This window comes from Neomonachus schauinslandi, chromosome 12 (genome assembly GCF_002201575.2).
Source record: "Neomonachus schauinslandi chromosome 12, ASM220157v2, whole genome shotgun sequence".
Taxonomy (NCBI): Eukaryota; Metazoa; Chordata; class Mammalia; order Carnivora; family Phocidae; genus Neomonachus; species Neomonachus schauinslandi.
In genome coordinates, this window is record NC_058414.1 from 93,576,781 (window position 1) to 93,594,969 (window position 18,189).

At 41.8% G+C, this 18,189-nt stretch overlaps 1 protein-coding gene across 1 annotated transcript in view; it reads left to right on the forward strand.

The window, feature by feature from the left end:
• Nucleotides 1-18,189, forward strand: part of LOC110582814 (probable maltase-glucoamylase 2) — an 81,183-nt gene that overhangs the window by 32,535 nt on the left and 30,459 nt on the right. Inside the window, 12 exon segments of the mRNA XM_021692830.2 lie at nt 2,971-3,125; nt 3,273-3,357; nt 4,456-4,512; nt 5,324-5,448; nt 6,312-6,400; nt 7,191-7,234; nt 11,143-11,310; nt 12,488-12,643; nt 13,778-13,999; nt 16,011-16,165; nt 17,197-17,365; nt 17,922-18,018. Coding sequence (XP_021548505.2) covers nt 2,971-3,125; nt 3,273-3,357; nt 4,456-4,512; nt 5,324-5,448; nt 6,312-6,400; nt 7,191-7,234; nt 11,143-11,310; nt 12,488-12,643; nt 13,778-13,999; nt 16,011-16,165; nt 17,197-17,365; nt 17,922-18,018 — 1,522 coding nt within the window.

Here is an 18,189-nt window from a genome sequence, read left to right on the forward strand (position 1 = left end):
CCACCTGTATAAGATGGGACAGTTGGAGTCCACTGGTATTTTACGTCAGACAGTAAAGGGAAACCACTTCTAGATATGGAGGAGCAAGGAGGGATGGTTTAGGGAGTGGCAGGCCAGTTATCTGAAGATTTTTTTTCACCTACTGATAATCGGTAAGGCTTACAGGGAGAGGATCAAAAGCATTTAGCATTGGCCTGCTTCCTATCCTCCTCTCTTCCTGTTCCTCTCCCCACTCCTGCATTGAAAAGTGATTTAATCCAAACCCCCAGTTGCTAAGAATAGAATGCTTTTAAGGAGCTCACTCAGCCAGCTTGCCCTGCCCTCTGTCACCTACGGCCTATGCCGTCTGGCCCCAGCAGCTGGACCTCTCATGACCCCACCTCTGACTTCAGCAGCCAAGTATGAATGCAAAAAAAGAACAAAGCCCGGAGAAGGGAGTCTCTGGTCTGACGCGGCCGCCGGGCTCCTTGCTGGGTTAGGATGGAGCTCCTGAGTTTTCCCAGCTGAAGGGATGATCTTTTGTTATCTTTTCCCAATCCTGCTCATCCTGTAGCATAAGTGAAGTGCACTATTAAACAGAATAGTTTTTTTAGAAGGAGAGATTGAGTGTGTTTTTGTGCAGGAGCCAAATTTATTTCAATTAAAATAGGAAACCGTGTTTGTTACAACATTCTATCTTTCTCTGAATGATTTGCGAGACCCTGCCCTCCTCACTACTTTTCACTCTTTTGTCCTTTCCTATTCAAAATCATGTTTTTGATGGGTAAGTACATAGAAGTGGGCTCAGAGCCCCTCTTAAGGAGATGTCTGGGACAATGGCAGGAGCAAGTAATAAGGAATGCCCTTTATTTTAATGAAGTAATCTGCACTAAAAGTGTTTCAAAATTGAGTAGGTTAGCTCTTAATAGGCTCAACAAGGTAACTTACTGATGATCATTTTAGCTGCCGTCTTGACTTTGTCTCTAACTTGGGAAAGGTTCACAGCCAAATCATCAAAATATTTTATCCCCAGACTGTCCTAGCCATTTGCGATCTGGAGAGAGTTATTTCTGAACTTCTAAGCAGGTGGCTGGGAGCAGGTTTGGCAGGTTGCCTTCCTCTTGAGATGGCCTGGAAGGAGTTAGGTAGATAAGAGCACTCAGATCACTTTGGCTGCACAGTTACAGTGCTTGTTTTCCTGTCCCTCCATGAGTGCTATACAGTAGAATGATAATAAGAGCCACACATTAAATTTAAATGTAGATTTAAAAGTAAAAAGAAACAGAAACAATCATTTTAAATATATTTTGTGTAACTCAGTATGTCCATAACATCATCATTTCAACCTGTTTAATACAAAATACGATCAATGAGATATTTTATATTCTTTTTTTTCTTAAGTCTTCAAAATTCAAGTGCATTTTACACTTACAGCAGATCTCAGTTTGGATGCTAAATTTTCAGCAGTTGGAGTGCAATAAACCAAAACAATAAAGTTATGTTTAATGGAAAAATCTTCTATTTAAAAATACTTTATTTTTAGTTTTCATTTTATTTAAAAAATAATTCTTTAAAAATATTTAGCTTTTAGGATTATATTTAAATTAACTAAAGTCAAGTAAAATTAAAAGTTCAGTTCCTCAGTCTTACTAACTACATCTCAAGCGTTCAAAAGCGTCCCGTGGTATGTGGCCACCAGAGTGGACAGTGCAGCTCTACACATTCTTGGTTGGAGACCCGAGTGATGAAGGATGTGGAGTGTTATTTTCATTGGTGTTTGGCCTCAGGGTTTTCATGAGCCCTACACTGGGGGCATAGAGTGGTCTCCTGGAGTAGACCACTCTACTTTCTATTCCTTTTGAAGGGAGGAAATGAGCATCTTTAGGAACAAAAGAAAGGAATAAATTTAAGTAATTTTCTCTAAAATTCAGTCCCAGTAATAGAGTACAGGATGACAGATCTCAGTATGACATACATTATCTTTCACATCTTACAAATTACAAGGAAAATGAACAAAATGAGCCCCATCATTAATGGAAAAGTTCTGTTTCTGGGTCCTAAGAAAATTAGATTTCCCTTCTAAAGGGTTCTTTCTTTGCTCTTGGATAAAGTCATGATTTTTTTGCACATTGTATATTGAAGAAAAAATAGAGGTCACTGTCTTTGGGGTAGAGAAAAGAGAACAAATATCAATGGTGAAAACATTACAGACAAAACTAGATGTATATTTTAAAATTGCAAATTCATAAAATTGCATGAAAAGGAAAAGATGGAATATAGATTATGGTGGTAGGCAATGCAGCCTAAGGCAGTGGGTTTCAAATTCAAATTCTTTTTACTGGTTGTACAACTTACTGCTATTATTATTATGAGCCAAATGAAGTATTATGAGAAGCCTCAATATATAACAAATTAGATCAGCTAAGAAGGGAGTAGGGGTCACTGTAGCCCCTTTATCTCCATGGCAACCTCCTGGGCTTTTTTTTTTTTAATTGATTTATTTATTTCGAGAGAGGGTGGGTGGGGGGAAGCGTGTGTGAGAGCGGCAGAGGAAGAAGGAGAGAGAATCCCAAGCAGACGCTGCACTGAGTGCAGAGCCCAACTCGGGACTTGATCTCATGACCCTGAGAGCATGACCAGAGCCCAAACCAAAAGTCTGTTGTTTAACTGACTGCACCGCCCAGGCGCCCCCCTCTGTGGACTTCTTTATCACCCTTGAGGCTACCATAGACTGGGATCAGAAGACACATGTCAAATTTAAACTCTGTCACCTGCTTGCAGTTTACATTGGGAGAGTCATGTAATTTTTGATACTGTTTTTTCATCTATAAAATCAAGAAACCGTACCAAGATCCTCTTAGTTTTGGAAATGCTTTGATATCTTCCAAGTTGGAGAATAAGCTACTTTCATCTGGGAAAGCTTCTTATCATAAGGGAACACACTTTTAAAACACAATGGAAATATCTCATATTTGCTTCGTTTTCTTCTAGGACCAGGATCCTGCTGCCTTTGGTGAACACTCTCTGTTGGTGAATTCTTCCAGATATTATCTGAACATCCGATACACCCTGCTGCCCTACCTCTACACCCTTTTCTACCGAGCTCACACGCGGGGGGACACCGTAGCGAGACCCCTGGTCCATGAGTGAGTTTCCTGACCCACAAAGAATCCCTTTCAGATCGTTCATTTCAGTTGCCTTGTTAGTGGTAACAAGGTTAGTTTGGATCTTGTTGCCAACTAATGTGTGGTTGCCCAGTGCTGGAGGCTTCACCTGCCTTCTCTGTTTTCCAGGTTCTACCAGGACCCAGCCACCTGGGATGTGCACGAGCAGTTCTTGTGGGGGCCTGGACTGCTCATCACACCTGTTTTATATGAGGTGTGTTTCTAATCTGGACAATGGCATAGAATATCTCACTTGTCCTCGTGGCTCTATAGCTGAATAAGCTGAGTCTGGAGTATCTATGGCTGCATTTAAATATGAATATGAATATGAATATAAATATGGGGTGCCTGGGTGGCTCAGTCGTTAAGTGTCTGCCTTCAGCTCAGGTCATGATCCCATGGGATCGAGCCCCACATCGGGCTCCCTACTCAGTGGGGAGCCTGCTTCTCCCTCTGCCCCTCACCCTGCTCATGCTTTCTATCTCTTTCTCATTCTCTCTCTCTCAAATAAATAAATAAAATCTTTAAAAAATATATAAATATGAATGAGAGAGAGAGATATCATGAAAGTTTGGAAATTAGAAAAGTAGTAATTCTTGGTCCCACTGCCCCACCAAGCAAAACAATTTCTGTTTTGCAAAATTACCTTAAAACTTGTTTTCTTAAGCATATGATCATGGATTGAGAGGCTTTAAATGCCTTGTGAGTTTGGGCTGGCTATCTCTCTGTGGTTCCTTTTGACCAGAGGACATGTGCTCTTGGGGTTGGGCTGGGAAAAGAGAAGAGGTAAGAGAGGAGCAGGGAGGGAGGTCTGGGCAAGGGGGAGGGCGTTACTCTGGAGACCAGATATGAAGGACCACATGTACCCTCCCAAAGTGCGAGTGGGGAAGTGTGGGAGAGGGATCGGGATGCGGCTGATCACTTTATAAACATGGGAGATCGCCAGTGTACTCATGTCGAAGTCCCATCTCTTGGCAGGTGCTGCGAGCAGCAGTGGGACTGCTGGAAGGCTCTCCTTAGAGGCCTGGCTGTTTCAGTCTCCTCCCACATGTCAGATTACACAAGTAGCTTGGTGAACGAACTTTCTCTGCTTCTCTTAGAAAGTTCAGGAGCCTCGAAACTTAATTCCTAGGCACAGCTGTGCTTTGGGTAAACTGCCCAACTTGTCTGAGTATCTGTATTTATACCTGTAGAATGGGATGGTCCTAACCACCTCTCAGGATTGTTCAGACGAGCACGTGCAACCACACATGAGATGTTGTGGAAACTGTAAGCGGCATGCTGATGTTGTTCAATATTTGTGTTTCCCTAGGGTGTGGACCGAGTGAAAGCATACATACCGGACGCCATCTGGTACGACTATGAGACAGTAAGTAAGGCAGCCCTGCTTGGGTCAGAGACCAGCCTCGAGCAGAGGGATATTCTAAGGCAGGAGTCCTGGGAGCTTGGGGTAGGATAATAGCGCAACGTTTTACATTTGGTCGATAGAGGGTACTTTTCTGTAAGGAAGGCCTTTCTAGGTGTACTATGAAATAATTTGCATAACTGGTGTAGGTTTAGGGGAATTTTCATTGTATCGGCCTGGCTACTGTGCAGCTATGAGGGCTAGTTATTGGCCTTAGTCTGGGATACCCTAGTGAATGAAAGCCCAGTTGTGGAAGAATCACCACACGGTGTAATTCAAAGAAATAGGCAGGTTGGAGTCTCAGATCTGCTATTTCGATTATGCCTTGGGCAACCCTTCGCTTTTGGGGGTCCCTGCTTTTCTTTCTTTTTTTTTTTTTCAAGTTTTTATTTAAATTCCAGTTAGTTACAATATAGTATGTTAGTTTCAGGAGTAGAATTTAGTGATTCATCACTTAGGTACAACATCTGGTGCTCATCACAAGTGCCCTTCTTAATACCCATCATCCATTTAACCCATCCCCCCACCACCTCCCCTCCAGCAACCCTCAGTGTGTTCTCTGTGGTTAAGAGTCTGTTTTATGGTTTGCCTCTCTCTTTTTTACCCCTATGTTCATCTGTTTTTTTCCTTAAATTCCACATATGGGTGGAATCATACAGCATTTGTCTTGCTCTGACTGACATATTTTAAATGAGGCAACTGAACCAGAATGATCTGCACAGTCGCTCCTAGTTCAGTGGTCCCTTATCTGCTCTGTCATCCTTTTGTTGGTTAGGGGGTAGCCATCCAGTGGAGGAAACAATCAGTGGAGATGCTGCTGCCACTCGATAGGATAGGACTTCACCTCCGAGGGGGCTTCATATTTCCCATCCAACAACCCAACATAACCACAGAGGCCAGGTAAACTCCTCATTCTTCTAAGGTGTGACTGCCCTGGCGTTCCAAGGGAGGGTGTTATGGGACAGGCAAATGGACACTAAAAGTGGTTAAGTCAAGGGAAAACATCTCCAGGCAGGAATCTCTCTCCCCTACTTTCAAGGTCAGCCCCAAAGTGGTACCTTCATGTTCATTTAGCATAAGGTGGCCTCAGCTCCTTCACATTTCTAGAGTCTTTCACTTGGGAATTGAATCAGATTTTAAGAACAGTCAAAATAATCATTTGTGAGGATTTCCCTATGACCAGATTTCCCTATGTCTTCAAGTAGATTTTCTTGGGCATGAGAGAATTCAAGTTAAATAAGAGGTAAGAGTTATCACATGGAAGTGAACATAGCTTCCAAGGTCAAGAGCCAGAATGTTCAGGTAGAGACCCCAGCTCTATCACCACCATGTGTTGCCATGGGCAACGTCCTGTCTGTGTTGCTGCTTAGTATGAGCAAACTGGGGATGACAATAGTTGGACTTCTTAGTGTCATAAGGCAGGTTAAATGGAATAATAGACATGACTTACTGTATATAGGACACTTAGAAGAATGCCTGGCACCTGGTAAGCGCCCAGTAAGTGCTGATTGTTACTAGTATCACAAACCCAATCTTTGGCAGGAACTGCCTCCTTCTATCATTCTTCTTATGGTCATTCATTACCAACCTCTGCTGTCTATTCACACCCAATATCCATGTTTCCATAGGATGTCAATATCTACTCTATTTCTGGGGTCAACTCTGAGTTCAACCCTGAGTTCATCCTGAGGCATGAAAGGGGCTAGTTGAACAAAGTTCTAAGCTTTCTTCATTCTCTGAAACTGAGAGTTGCTTTTTTACAGTCGAAAGAATTCCCTGGGACTCATTGTTGCCTTGGACTACAAGAGAGAGGCAAAGGGCGAACTGTACTGGGATGATGGTGTATCTAAAGGTAGGCTTCCCTGTGACACCCTCCCTAGGGTTCTCAGTGGAAACTAGTCATTGCAGGCTGTCCAGTATGGCACTAACCCTATTATCGTTGGTGCTGATTTCTGTAAGCTTAGAATCAATTTATTCTGGAAGTTTGGTTAGCCAAGCACAACACATTAAAATAGACTTCAGATGAGCAACTCGTATGTTATTGACCACCAGAGCAACAGACACTATTGGGTTTAGTTTAATTACTCTCTTCTTTGGGTATCATTACCAATACCAAATAATACATTTTTGTTAATAGATTTGTAAAATACTGCTTTGGTTACTATTGAGGGGGAAGTCTCTAATTTGTATAGTATGCTTTTCCACTGTAAGATTCCCGTAGAAGTAACTGACATAAGCTTATGGTCTGTGATTATAAAAAAACCCCTGCCCTCTCTAGAATTAGCATTTATTGGATATTTATTATTGCACTGTAGGCAGAGGATATGAAGATGAATAAGACGTAGGCATTAGGCATTGCCCCTGAGGAACTCCTGGTCCAGCAGGATAGATCCAATATACATGTGGATGACTATAAGTGCAAGTCACAATGTTTTAAAGGCCAGCAAAATGGTACCACAAAGTGCCATGGGAGTTTGGAGGGCAAAGCAGTTAGTGTTGGTTGAAGTGGCCCAAGAAACTTGGTGGAGGTTTGGCAAAAAGGGGCAGAACCTGGGTAAGCAGAGAAAAAGAAGAGAAAAGCATGACCGCACAGCTCCTCTGCTTCCTATAATAATGGGTACTCCTCTATCTTTCTCTTCTAGATGCTGAAAAGAAGTATATTCTGTATGATTTTTCTGTCACCTCTGTAAGTACTGTTTTTGAGGAACACACAATGTATGCTCTTTTCTGTGATGGTGTTTTGAGTTTTTGGTTTGCTATAATGCTTGGTCATGTGGAACAGGGGCTATGCCTAATGGCCCCAGAAAGGACTAGAGTTAAAATGAGAGTTTTTAATCTATGTTAGATATATAAACCTCTCAAGTTAGTATGGCTTCAGTGAAGAACTTGGGTTTTTTTTCTGAAAAAAAAAAAAATCATTGTCTCTGAGCTTGATATGAGTCCTAGCTTCTGAGATGTGTCCTTGGCGGGGTGGGGATGGGGGGGGGTGGGGTACAAGTATGTGTGGGAGGGGGGTAGGGGTGATGAGTGGTATGGGGCCTTTATGAGGTTCTTCCATAATGGCCTTCTTTTCCAGCCCACAAAACTTTGCCTTGGACACAGGTATTAAGTTGTGGTTTTGAGAGGTTGGAAGATACAGAAAGATACAGATCAACACTTGTCTCATCTCTCTCTCTAGAGCACCGAGGGGAAGAAAGGCAGTAATGCTAGCAGATGATGTGAGAATTCTAATTTGATTTTCTTAGAAGGCTGATTGTGCATGGGTGGAGATTTGTGGGGTATCTCTTTCCTTTATTTCTCCTTTCTTTTAAGAAAGGGAGAATGAAGAATAAGAAAACATGTTGTTTTTTAATCTATTCTTTTTATTTTGACATAATTATAGAGCCCCATTCAGTTGTAAGAAATAATACAGAGAGTTTCCCTTGTCCCCTTTACCCAGTTTCCCCTCATGGGAACATCTTGTCCTTTCAAGAATGTGATGTAGATGGAATCATACAGCATGTAAGCTTGGAATTGGCTTTTTTCCCTCAGCAAAATTCTCTCAAAATTCATCAAGTTGTTGTATATTAAAAGTCTATTCATTTCTGTTGCTGAATAGCATTCCAAGATATAGATGTCTACCTTTTGTTTAACCATTCACTTAATAAAGAGTATCTGGATTATTCCAGTCATAGCTATTACAAATAGAGCTGCTATGAACATTCATGGACAGGTTTCCATTTGTCTGGGATAGATGCCCAAGAGTGCAGTTGCTGGGTCTTACAGTATTTGCATGTTTAGTTTTGTGAGGAACTGCCAAGCTGGTTTTTAGAGTGGCCATACCATTCTGTATTCCCACCAGCAATGTTTGAGTACCCCAGTTTCTCTGCATCATACCAACATTTATGTTGCCACAACTTTTTTTTTTTAATTTAGCTCTTCTGATAAGGGTGTAATGACCTGTTATTATGGTTTCAGTTTGTATTTCTTTGATGTTTAATGATGTTGACTATCTTTTCATTTGCCATCTGTGTATATTTATATTCTCTTAGGTGAAATGTCTGTCCAGTTCTGCCCATTTTCTCATTGACTGGCTGATTTTTCTGTTCAGTTTTGAGAGTTCTTTATACATTCTAGGGAGGACTTCTTTGTTGGATACATGGTGGGTAAATATTTTCTATCAGTCTGTAGGCATGTCTTTTCATTCTTGCAACAGAGTCTTTCACAGAGCAAAAGTTTTAAATTTTGAAGGGTCTAATTTATCATTTCTTTTCTTTTACGGATTATGCTTTTTGGTGTCCACTGTAGGGACTCTTTCTATTTCTAGGTCTTGAATATTTTTCTCCTATTTTTTCCCTAAAAATTTTAGTTTTTCCTTTTACATTTAAGTCTGTGATCTGCTTTGAGTTAATTTTTATACACAATGTGAGATTGAGGCGCAGGTTTTACTTTCGGCCTCCAGATGGCCAACTGTCCCAGCACCGCTTGTTGAAGACTCTTTGTTCTCCACTACATAAATTTTGCACCTTTGCAAAAAATCACTTGGGCACGCTTGTGGGTCCCCTAGTCTTTTTATTTTTTTATTATTTTATTTTATTTTATTTTATTATGTTATGTTAGTCACCATACAATACATCATTAGTTTTTTCTTTCTTTTTTTTTTTATTCTTATGTTAATCCCCATACATTACATCATTAGTTTTTGATGTAGTGATCCACGATTCATTGTTTTCGTATAACACCCAGTGCTCCATGCAGTACGTGCCCTCCTTAATACCCATCATGGGGCTGACCCATCCCCCCTCTCCCCTCCCCTCTAAAACCCTGTTTGTTTCTCAGAGTCCATAGTCTCTCATGGTTCATCTCCCTCCGATTCCCACCCTTAATTTTTCCCTTCCTTCTCCTAGTGTCCTCCATGCTATTCCTTATGTTCCACAAATAAGTGAAACCATATGATAATTGACTTTCTCTGCTTGACTTATTTCACTTAGCATAATCTCCTCCAGTCCCATCCATGTTGATGTAAAAGTTGGGTATTCATCCTTTCTGATGGCTGAGTAATATTCCATTGTATAAATGGACCACATCTTCTTTATCCATTCATCTGTTGAAGGGCATCTCGGCTCTTTCCACAGTTTGGCTATTGTGGACATTGCTGCTATGAACATTGGGGTGCATATGGCCCTTCTTTTCACTACATCTGTGTCTTTGGGGTAAATACCCAGGAGTGCAATTGCTGGGCCATAGGGTAGCTCTATTTTTAATTTTTTGAGGCACCTCCACACTGTTTTCCCAAGTGGCTGTACCAACTTGCATTCCCACCAACAGTGTAAGAGGGTTCCCCTTTCTCCACAACCTCTCCAACATTTGTTGTTTCTTGCCTTGTCAATTTTTGCCATTCTGACTGGTGTAAGGTGGTATCTCAATGTGGTTTTGATTTGAATTTCCCTGATGGCTAATGATGATGAACACTTTCTCATGTGTCTGTTAGCCATTTGTATGTTTTCTTTGGAGAAGTGTCTGTTCATGTCTTCTGCCCATTTATGGACTTGATTATTTGTTTTTTGGGTGTTGAGTGTGAGAAGTTCTTTATAGATCTTGGATACCAGCCCTTTATCTGTAGTGTCATTTGCAAATATCTTCTCCCATTCTGTGGGCTGCCTCTTTGTTTTGTTGACTGTTTCCTTTGCTGTGCAGAAGCTTTTTTATCTTGATGAAGTCCCAAAAGTTCATTTTTGCTTTTGTTTCACTAGCCTTTGGAGATGTATCTTGAAAGAAGTTGCTGTGGCCGATGTCAAAGAGGTTACTGCTCTAGGATTTTGATGGATTCCTGTCTCACATTGAGGTCTTTCATCCACTTTGAGTTTATCTTTGTGAATGGTGTTAGAGAATGGTCGAGTTTCATTCTTCTGCATGTGGCTGTCCAATTTTCCCAGCACTGGAAAAAAAAAGAAGAGAGAGATACTGTCTTTTTAAACATCAAACTGTCCTCCGCTTTTTTTTTCTTCAGTCTTCAGTTCCACCTTGGTCAGAGCTATACTTTGTCACTTTTGAACTCTGGTTCCATGGGAAGGTTGTCTGCTTCCCTGGGGCTTCAGTCTTCTTGTCTCAAGAATGGGCTCATTTTAGCTTCAGCCTCACAACTTGCTGTCGGAATGGAACAAGATGCTTAGCACCATGCCTGGCACAGAGTAAACACTCATAAATTTTAGCTCCTAACCTCATTATCATTAAAAGAAAAAAAAATATTTAGGCACTCTGTGTGTGTGTCTTCATCTTTGTATGCCAGTAGGTCTGTGTGTGTGCTGGTATCTTTTTGTTTCTTTTAAGAGTACCCATTTTGTCCACTTGGAAATTCTGTGATGTCAGGAACATATTTCCTGAGCAATGGAATCAGTAAATAACCAGTGAACCAAAGCAAACATGAAATGTTACTGAAAGATTGAAGACCGTGTAGAGTCTAGGTTAGCAAATTCCCTGGGGACCATTATCAGGCACCAGTTAGAACTTCAGAGATAAAAGACATACCTCAGATGTCAGAAAGCAAGATGTTGAGGGGTATTTGGTGATGTATCTGGTTTCTAAACAGATGTTTTTGTGGTTTTGTTTTTCCAGAACCGTCTACAGGCAAATATTACAAATAATAACTATACAGACCCTAACAACCTCATGTTTACAGATATCATAATCTTGGGAATGGACAAGCAACCTACCAATTTTACCGTTGTACTTAGTAATTCTGCCACCTCCATTTCAAATGTTGCCTACAATGTTTCATCAAAGGTGGGAGACTGTTCCATCCTTGCGGTGCCCTTGTCAAAAGCCCTGGGCTAAGATTCTGACAGCCAGCTCTCCCTTGCTCTTTTGACTTTGGGCAGTTACAGAGACAGCCGGCTTGCTGCATGCAAATCTACCATACCACAGGGCAGTTGCAGAAGGAGAAACATATGCATGCTAAATATGGACTCCTGAGCTTGGTTTGTATCAGAACACTGAAGAAGACAGTGGGAGCTGGGACCCTGAGGCAAGGCAGCTCTTCTCTGGGCAGATTTAAGAGTAGACCTGCAGATTCCAGATGTGATACAGTGAAAATATAATTCAATACATTGGCCTAGTTCTGGAGAGTATTTAAGTTACTCATTTAAGTTAAAGACTCTCTTTGTTTGAGACACAGTTGACACACTACTTTTATACCATTACAGAAAAGGAGAGTTGAATAGAACATTAGGGGTAATTCGGTTCTGCCCTTACTGAATGAGTACCTTCCATGCTAATCTTTAACAAAAGGTTCCAATTGTTAGTTGACTATTTCAAGTGCTGGGAAATTCACTATCTCTTAGGGCAGCCCCCTTCCATTTTGACAATGCAGATAGAAAAAAATAAGAGCCTGGTTTCTGTACTAAGCAGAATGGGATTCCAGTCCTAGCTCTGTTGTTTCCTAGCTGCGAGATCTTGGGCAAAGCATTAAACCTCTCTAACCCTCAGTTTTCTATTTTGTGAAATGAAGATAGCCATATTATTTGCAGCATAGGATTACCTTCGAGGATTGATGGAGATAATGCATATAAAGTGGTTATCACAGTGCTTGGCCCCTATAAATGCTCCATAAAGTTTAACTGTTGTTATTACTGCCATCATTATTACAATGTGTGAGCACCACACCCAGAGGGCTGTGAGTCTGACAAAGACAGCCCTGCTTGTGATCTGTACTCCTTCATATGATGAAAGCCCTTCCCATTCAACATTCCACAGTGACTCCATGAGGTGAGAAAGGTCAGGAATAAGCCAGGTTCATTTTCCCGACAGGGAGGTCAAAAGCTCCAGAGGATAAAAAATAATATTCCAAATATCCCATGACAAAGTGCATGAAGGGCTAGCTCCCCTTCCAGATCATCAGGGAAGGACATTAGCCGGGTGGCTCAGTCTCACCTTATTTGTCATGTGGCCTCTCCTTCCTCAGGTGGTGAAGATCAGTGATCTCAAGGGACTGGTACTCGGTCAAGAATTCTCCATTGAATGGAAACTTCCAGTCAGTGACCTGGAGAAATTCAACTGCTACCCTGAGGGTGCTGCTGTCTCTGAGGAGAGGTGTAGGCTGCGGGGGTGCCTTTGGGAGGTAATAATCAGTGAACAGATTACCGCAGTGAGCAGAAGTTGGAAAAACTGTCCCATGAATAATTAGGCACCTAGAAAACACTTCCCAAATGTTGCTGGGTTGAAGAGTAATCATCCTTCAGAAAGAAAATGACACTATGTCAACTGATAAATTATTTTGCCAACTCCGTGTGAGAAGTGATCAGTGTTTTCCTCAGATATCCCAAATCAGAAGACACTCTCTCTTTCCTCCAACCACAGCATTTAAAACCCCACTTTTATTTTTAACACAACAATAATACGTTGGGTATGCATTGTGCATTGAGTATTTTAAGTGAGGTGGTTTTTTTTTTTTTTTTTTTTTTCCATCTATTAGAGAGTCCTTGTGGAAGGTAAGGTAAGACTGTTTGTCTTCATTTGAAAAATAGAATGAAAGCCAGAGAGATTTCCTCAAGGTCACAATGGCAGCAATGAGAACGCTGGAGCAGAAGCCTGTCTGAGGATTCCAGTCTCCAGATCAGGCTTACTGCTGACCCTTCCTTGTCCACCCAGTAGAGGAGGTCACCGGGCATGTGTTTTTTAAATGGATTTAAATCATTTGCTGGTGCTGTCATAACAAAGTACCACAAACTAGGTGACTTAAAACAACAGAAATTTGTTATCTCAGAGTTCTGGGAGCTAGAAGTGTGAGATCAAGGTGTCAGCAGAGTTGGTTCCTTCTAAGAAAAGGGAGGAAGAATCTGTCTCATGTATTTCTCCCAGATTCTGGAGGTTCTCTGGCACTCATTGGTCTTGCTTGGTTTATAAAAACATCACCCCGGTCTCTGCCTTCCTCCTCACATGGGGATCTCACTGGGTGCAGGTCTGTCTCTGTGTCTAAATTTCCCCTTTTAATGACACCAGTCATATTGGATTAGGCTGATCTTACTGATCTCATTGAACCTGATCATCTGTAAAGACCCTATTTCCAAATAAGGTCACCTTCACAGATACTAGAGTAGGACTTCACATCTTATGGGGGTGGGGGGATCATAATTCAAGCCATAATAACGGGCATGGTGTAAGAGACTTAGTTTGTGTGAACCAACTTCTCCAGGAATCAGACCCTCGAAGTATGGTGTTAGAGGCTGATGGAGAATTTCTCCTCTTGTTCTAGTACACAACTGTTCCGGACGTGCCCACCTGTTACTACGACACCATCCCTAGGTATGCCGCCAGTAACATTCAGTACCTGCCTACGGGCATCACCACAAACCTTGCCCATCTGGGGGCCCCGGAATCAGCCCGAGCAGCCCCTGCCTCTGGCTCTCTCTCGGCAGCAATCAGCTTCCTCCAGCTGAGCGTGATATACCACACAGAAAACATGCTGCAGTTCAAGGTAATTTCCAAGGTGGTTCAGGTTCTGATCCTCAACACAGAGTTCTTACAGCTCCATGTGGACGAAAGTCATTGAAACACCGTTGGTCCAAATCCATCATTTTATGGACAAAGGCACCATGGCCCAGAGAGGTAAAGGTCAGAGACTTAGGAGCATGGTAGAACCAGGATGTGACCTTGGACCCACCAGGGTTGTGAATGTCCTGCACTGCCAAGTGCTCAGTCATAAGTGTCCTCAAAGAACCCCTTCTTAGCCCTGTGAAAAAATGTGTCTGCTTCATACAAGTGGCATTGACCCACTTCCAATGTTAGAGTTATTTCTCTAGCAGTGGTTCTTAAACTTCAGAGAGTACCAGAATCACCCACAGGTCTCCTTAAAGTTCAGATTGCTGGGCCTCTGCCCTGGAGTTTCCAGTCTGAGAGTCTGCTTCCCTAACACGTTTCCAGGTGATGCCGATGCTGCTGTGGGTGAAGGGGCCACACTTTGAGATCCACAGCTCTGCTCTGAGGGGAGTACAATGTGAACCACATGTATTTCCTAATAGCCACACTCTTAAAAATGTATTTGAAAAAAGTCAAATGCAATGCATTTTAATAACAGTTTATTTAACTAACATGCTGAAATATTATCTCACCACGTAATCCAAAAACAGTTACTGAGATATTTTAGAATCTTTTATTCATACTAACTCTTCAAATTTTGGTGTGCAGTTTGCACTTATAACAAGTCTCAATTCAGATTAGCACCTGTAGAGCATTCAATGGCCACAAGTGCCTGGTGGATCCACTGCTGGGTGAGTTAGAGACAGAGACTACAGTAGGCGGAGCTGCCTCACAAGGTCATCTTTATGTGTACCAATAAGGAGATTTCAGGGAATGATTTCCAAAGCCAGTGACTCCCCAACAGGGGTAAACAGGCTCCTTTTGTTAGGGCCTGTGATGAATATCAGAAGGGGGTTTTAACATTATAATGAAGCGGAGTTAATTGTGCCATCTACACAGACCTCTCCTCAAATGTTTCTTTTCCTGTTCCAGCAATTCCATAGTTAGTTTCTAAAAGAAAAAGTTAGAGTTAGGCAGAAGCTTCTAGGAGTTTCCTGAGTTCAGGGGGTCAGCCTTGAATTCAGGGGGTCACGGGGGTCTCACCAGTGACAGTACCACCTTGGACAACCAGCTCTAAACATTGTTTTTCACACTGTGTTGGAGGAATCACTCCAGGGATCTTGTGAAAATGAAAATTCAGATTCAGAAGTTGGAGGGGAGGGAGGCCTGAGATTTTGCATTCCTAACAAGCCTCCAGGTTACACTGCTGCTTTGGGTCTGGGAAACACAATTTTAAGAAGCAGGGCTACAGGCAAAACTTGTCTTAAGCATCTGAAAGCTCAACCAGTAAGATCTGAGTCCATATAAAAACTTGGTTCTCTAATTTCTGACATACACATACATGCCCAAACATAATCTTAACACAATTACGTGCATGTACATATTCACGTACTCATAAACACACGCGCGCACACACACACATTCTATCCATGAAATTCTTTTTTTTTTTTAAAGACTTTATTTATTTATTTGAGAGAGAGAATGAGATAGAGAGCATGAGAGGGGGGAGGGTCAGAGAGAGAGGCAGACTCCCTGCCGAGCAGGGAGCCCGATGCGGGACTCGATCCCGGGACTCCAGGATCATGACCTGAGCCGAAGGCAGTCGCTTAACCAACTGAGCCACCCAGGCGCCCTATCCATGAAATTCTATACACTGAATTCATAAATTATTTAGAGGAAGTGTCTTCCCTGCTTCTGAATAGGTATTTCTGAGGCATTTTGGAGTTCAGGATCCATATTGGGCACTGTAGGTGGGGAGGCTTCACTTCTACTTGCTTTGGGATATTTGATGCCTCCCAATATGATTCAAACTGGCCAGAAAACATGGGAACTGAATTATATGAGCTGGCAGGAGGGATTTTAGGTCTAAGATTATTCCATCAGAAAGTTTCCTTCTCTCTTCTTGTTAGATCTTTGATTCCACGAACAAAAGGTACGAGGTCCCAGTGACTCTGAACACCCCTCCCTCTCCAGTTGGCTCCCCTGAGGACCGTCTGTATGACGTCAGGATTCAGAACAATCCTTTTGGGATCCAGATTCGACGAAAAAGCTCCAGCACTGTGATGTAAGCACTATTTATTTAGTTCTCATTAAAGTGGTTCTAAGTCTAATTATGGTGGTTCTGATTAATGCACATAAAATATTAATCTTAGAGACAATGTAAGTATGTGTGTGTGTATGTGTGTTAAACAGGGAGTAGATCTATTGCTCTATTTTCTACTAGTCACTAACTCAACAAGAAAAATTAATAAGAGGCTTAAAATAAGTGTTGCTTGATTTCAGAAAAAAGAAAAATGCATGTTCTACTCATTGTTCTTGTTAAGTAGAACAGAAAACTCTTTTTAATAAGCATGACAGATAACCTAGGATAGAAATCAGCTCTATATAGCCTCATTACAAAATAACAGAAGACTCAGGAGAGAGGGAATGTTTACTAAGGAAAGAGAAACAGTTTCTTACAATCAGCCCTGTAGACTTAAAGTCTTTTCCCAATATTAAATGTGAAAAGAGTTGTCATTTCTCATCCCTTGTCCTACTGCTGAATGGAATGAAGTGAAGGTCTGGATTTTGCCTGGGGCTGAAGTTCCCCTTCCAAGTAAAAACCATTACGTGTAGGCACACATGTAGACAGCCTTTGGCTCTCTTTGACTGCATGTCTAACTTTGGTCAGTGGCATTCTTTGCTAAGAAGTCCTTTGGCCAATCAAGAGAAGTCATTCTAAGAGCTTCACCCTTTTCTGTTGGGAAATTTGCTTAGACCTTGCTTATTTATTCATACATGTATTCAAACTGATACTCCAGACAATGATAACCAGAGATAAAGAGATGAGTGAGACATAGTTCTTGCCTTCAAGGAGCCCATGACACAGAAAAAGAGTTCTCAGCCTTGCAGACCACAGAATAAAAATGCAAACGCAGAACGTTGGCAGTGAGTCATGGCCATTGTTACGAGCCATGTCTTCAGCCAGTATTTGAACCTGGATCCAACTGTGCATTCCTTTAGGAGGCTTCAGAATCAACTAGAATTCCCAAATGGGCCCCGTGCTTGCTCTGGCCTGTGATCAGTACAATGTGGAGGTATGCCTTTGTGTTGCAGTTGGGATTCTCAGCTGCCTGGCTTCACCTTCAACGACATGTTCCTCTCCATTTCTACTCGCCTCCCCTCTCAGTACATCTATGGCTTTGGGGAGACGGAGCACACAGCTTTCAGAAGAAATATAAACTGGACCACGTGGGGAATGTTTGCTCGTGATGAGCCCCCAGCGGTAAGCACAGAAGAATAAGACTATCAATCAGTTTCTCTCCGTGTAAACTTATCTTAATCCATATGTATGTGTATAGTGCCCTATTAATCAGCTTCACCTTATATTGATAAATTCTGTTCTCAGATGAAATAGGCCACAGGTTATGCTCCTTCTGTCCCTAACATGTTTTTTCCTGTGGACTATGGATTTTACTTCATAAACTTTTCTTTAGTATATTCTGTGTGTCAGGTGCATGTCTTATGTAATAAAACGCTGTCTCTTCTCCAGGGGCTTATAGGCTAGTAAGAGAGAGAGATGCAGAATTAATGGTAATCCAGTATAATCAGTGCTATAATAGAATTATGTAATAATAAACGAGGAAGACATGGAAGGGGAGGGCACCTGGTTTTTTATTTGGGGTGGAAAGGAAGATTAAGGAAGGTTTTATAAAGGACGTGACATTATGCTGAATCTTCAATATTGAATAGGAGCTTGCTGTTTGCATTATGATGTAGAAACAACTTTTCGAGTATTTCTTTTTTTGATTACTGCCTACTCTCCCCCATGGCTCCCCCAGTACAAGAAGAATTCCTATGGTGTCCACCCCTACTACATGGCACTGGAGGAGGATGGCAGTGCCCATGGCGTGCTCCTGCTAAACAGCAATGCCATGGGTAAGACAGAGGCATGTTCCCTGCATACCACCATAACTAGCTGTGACCCCTTTCCTGGGATCTGGAATATCAATAGAAATAGAGAAATTCAAGGGCAAGGGAAATGGGATAGATAAACTGACTTTTCCTTCCTTCCTTCCTTCCTTCCTTCCTTCCTTCCTTCCTTCCTTC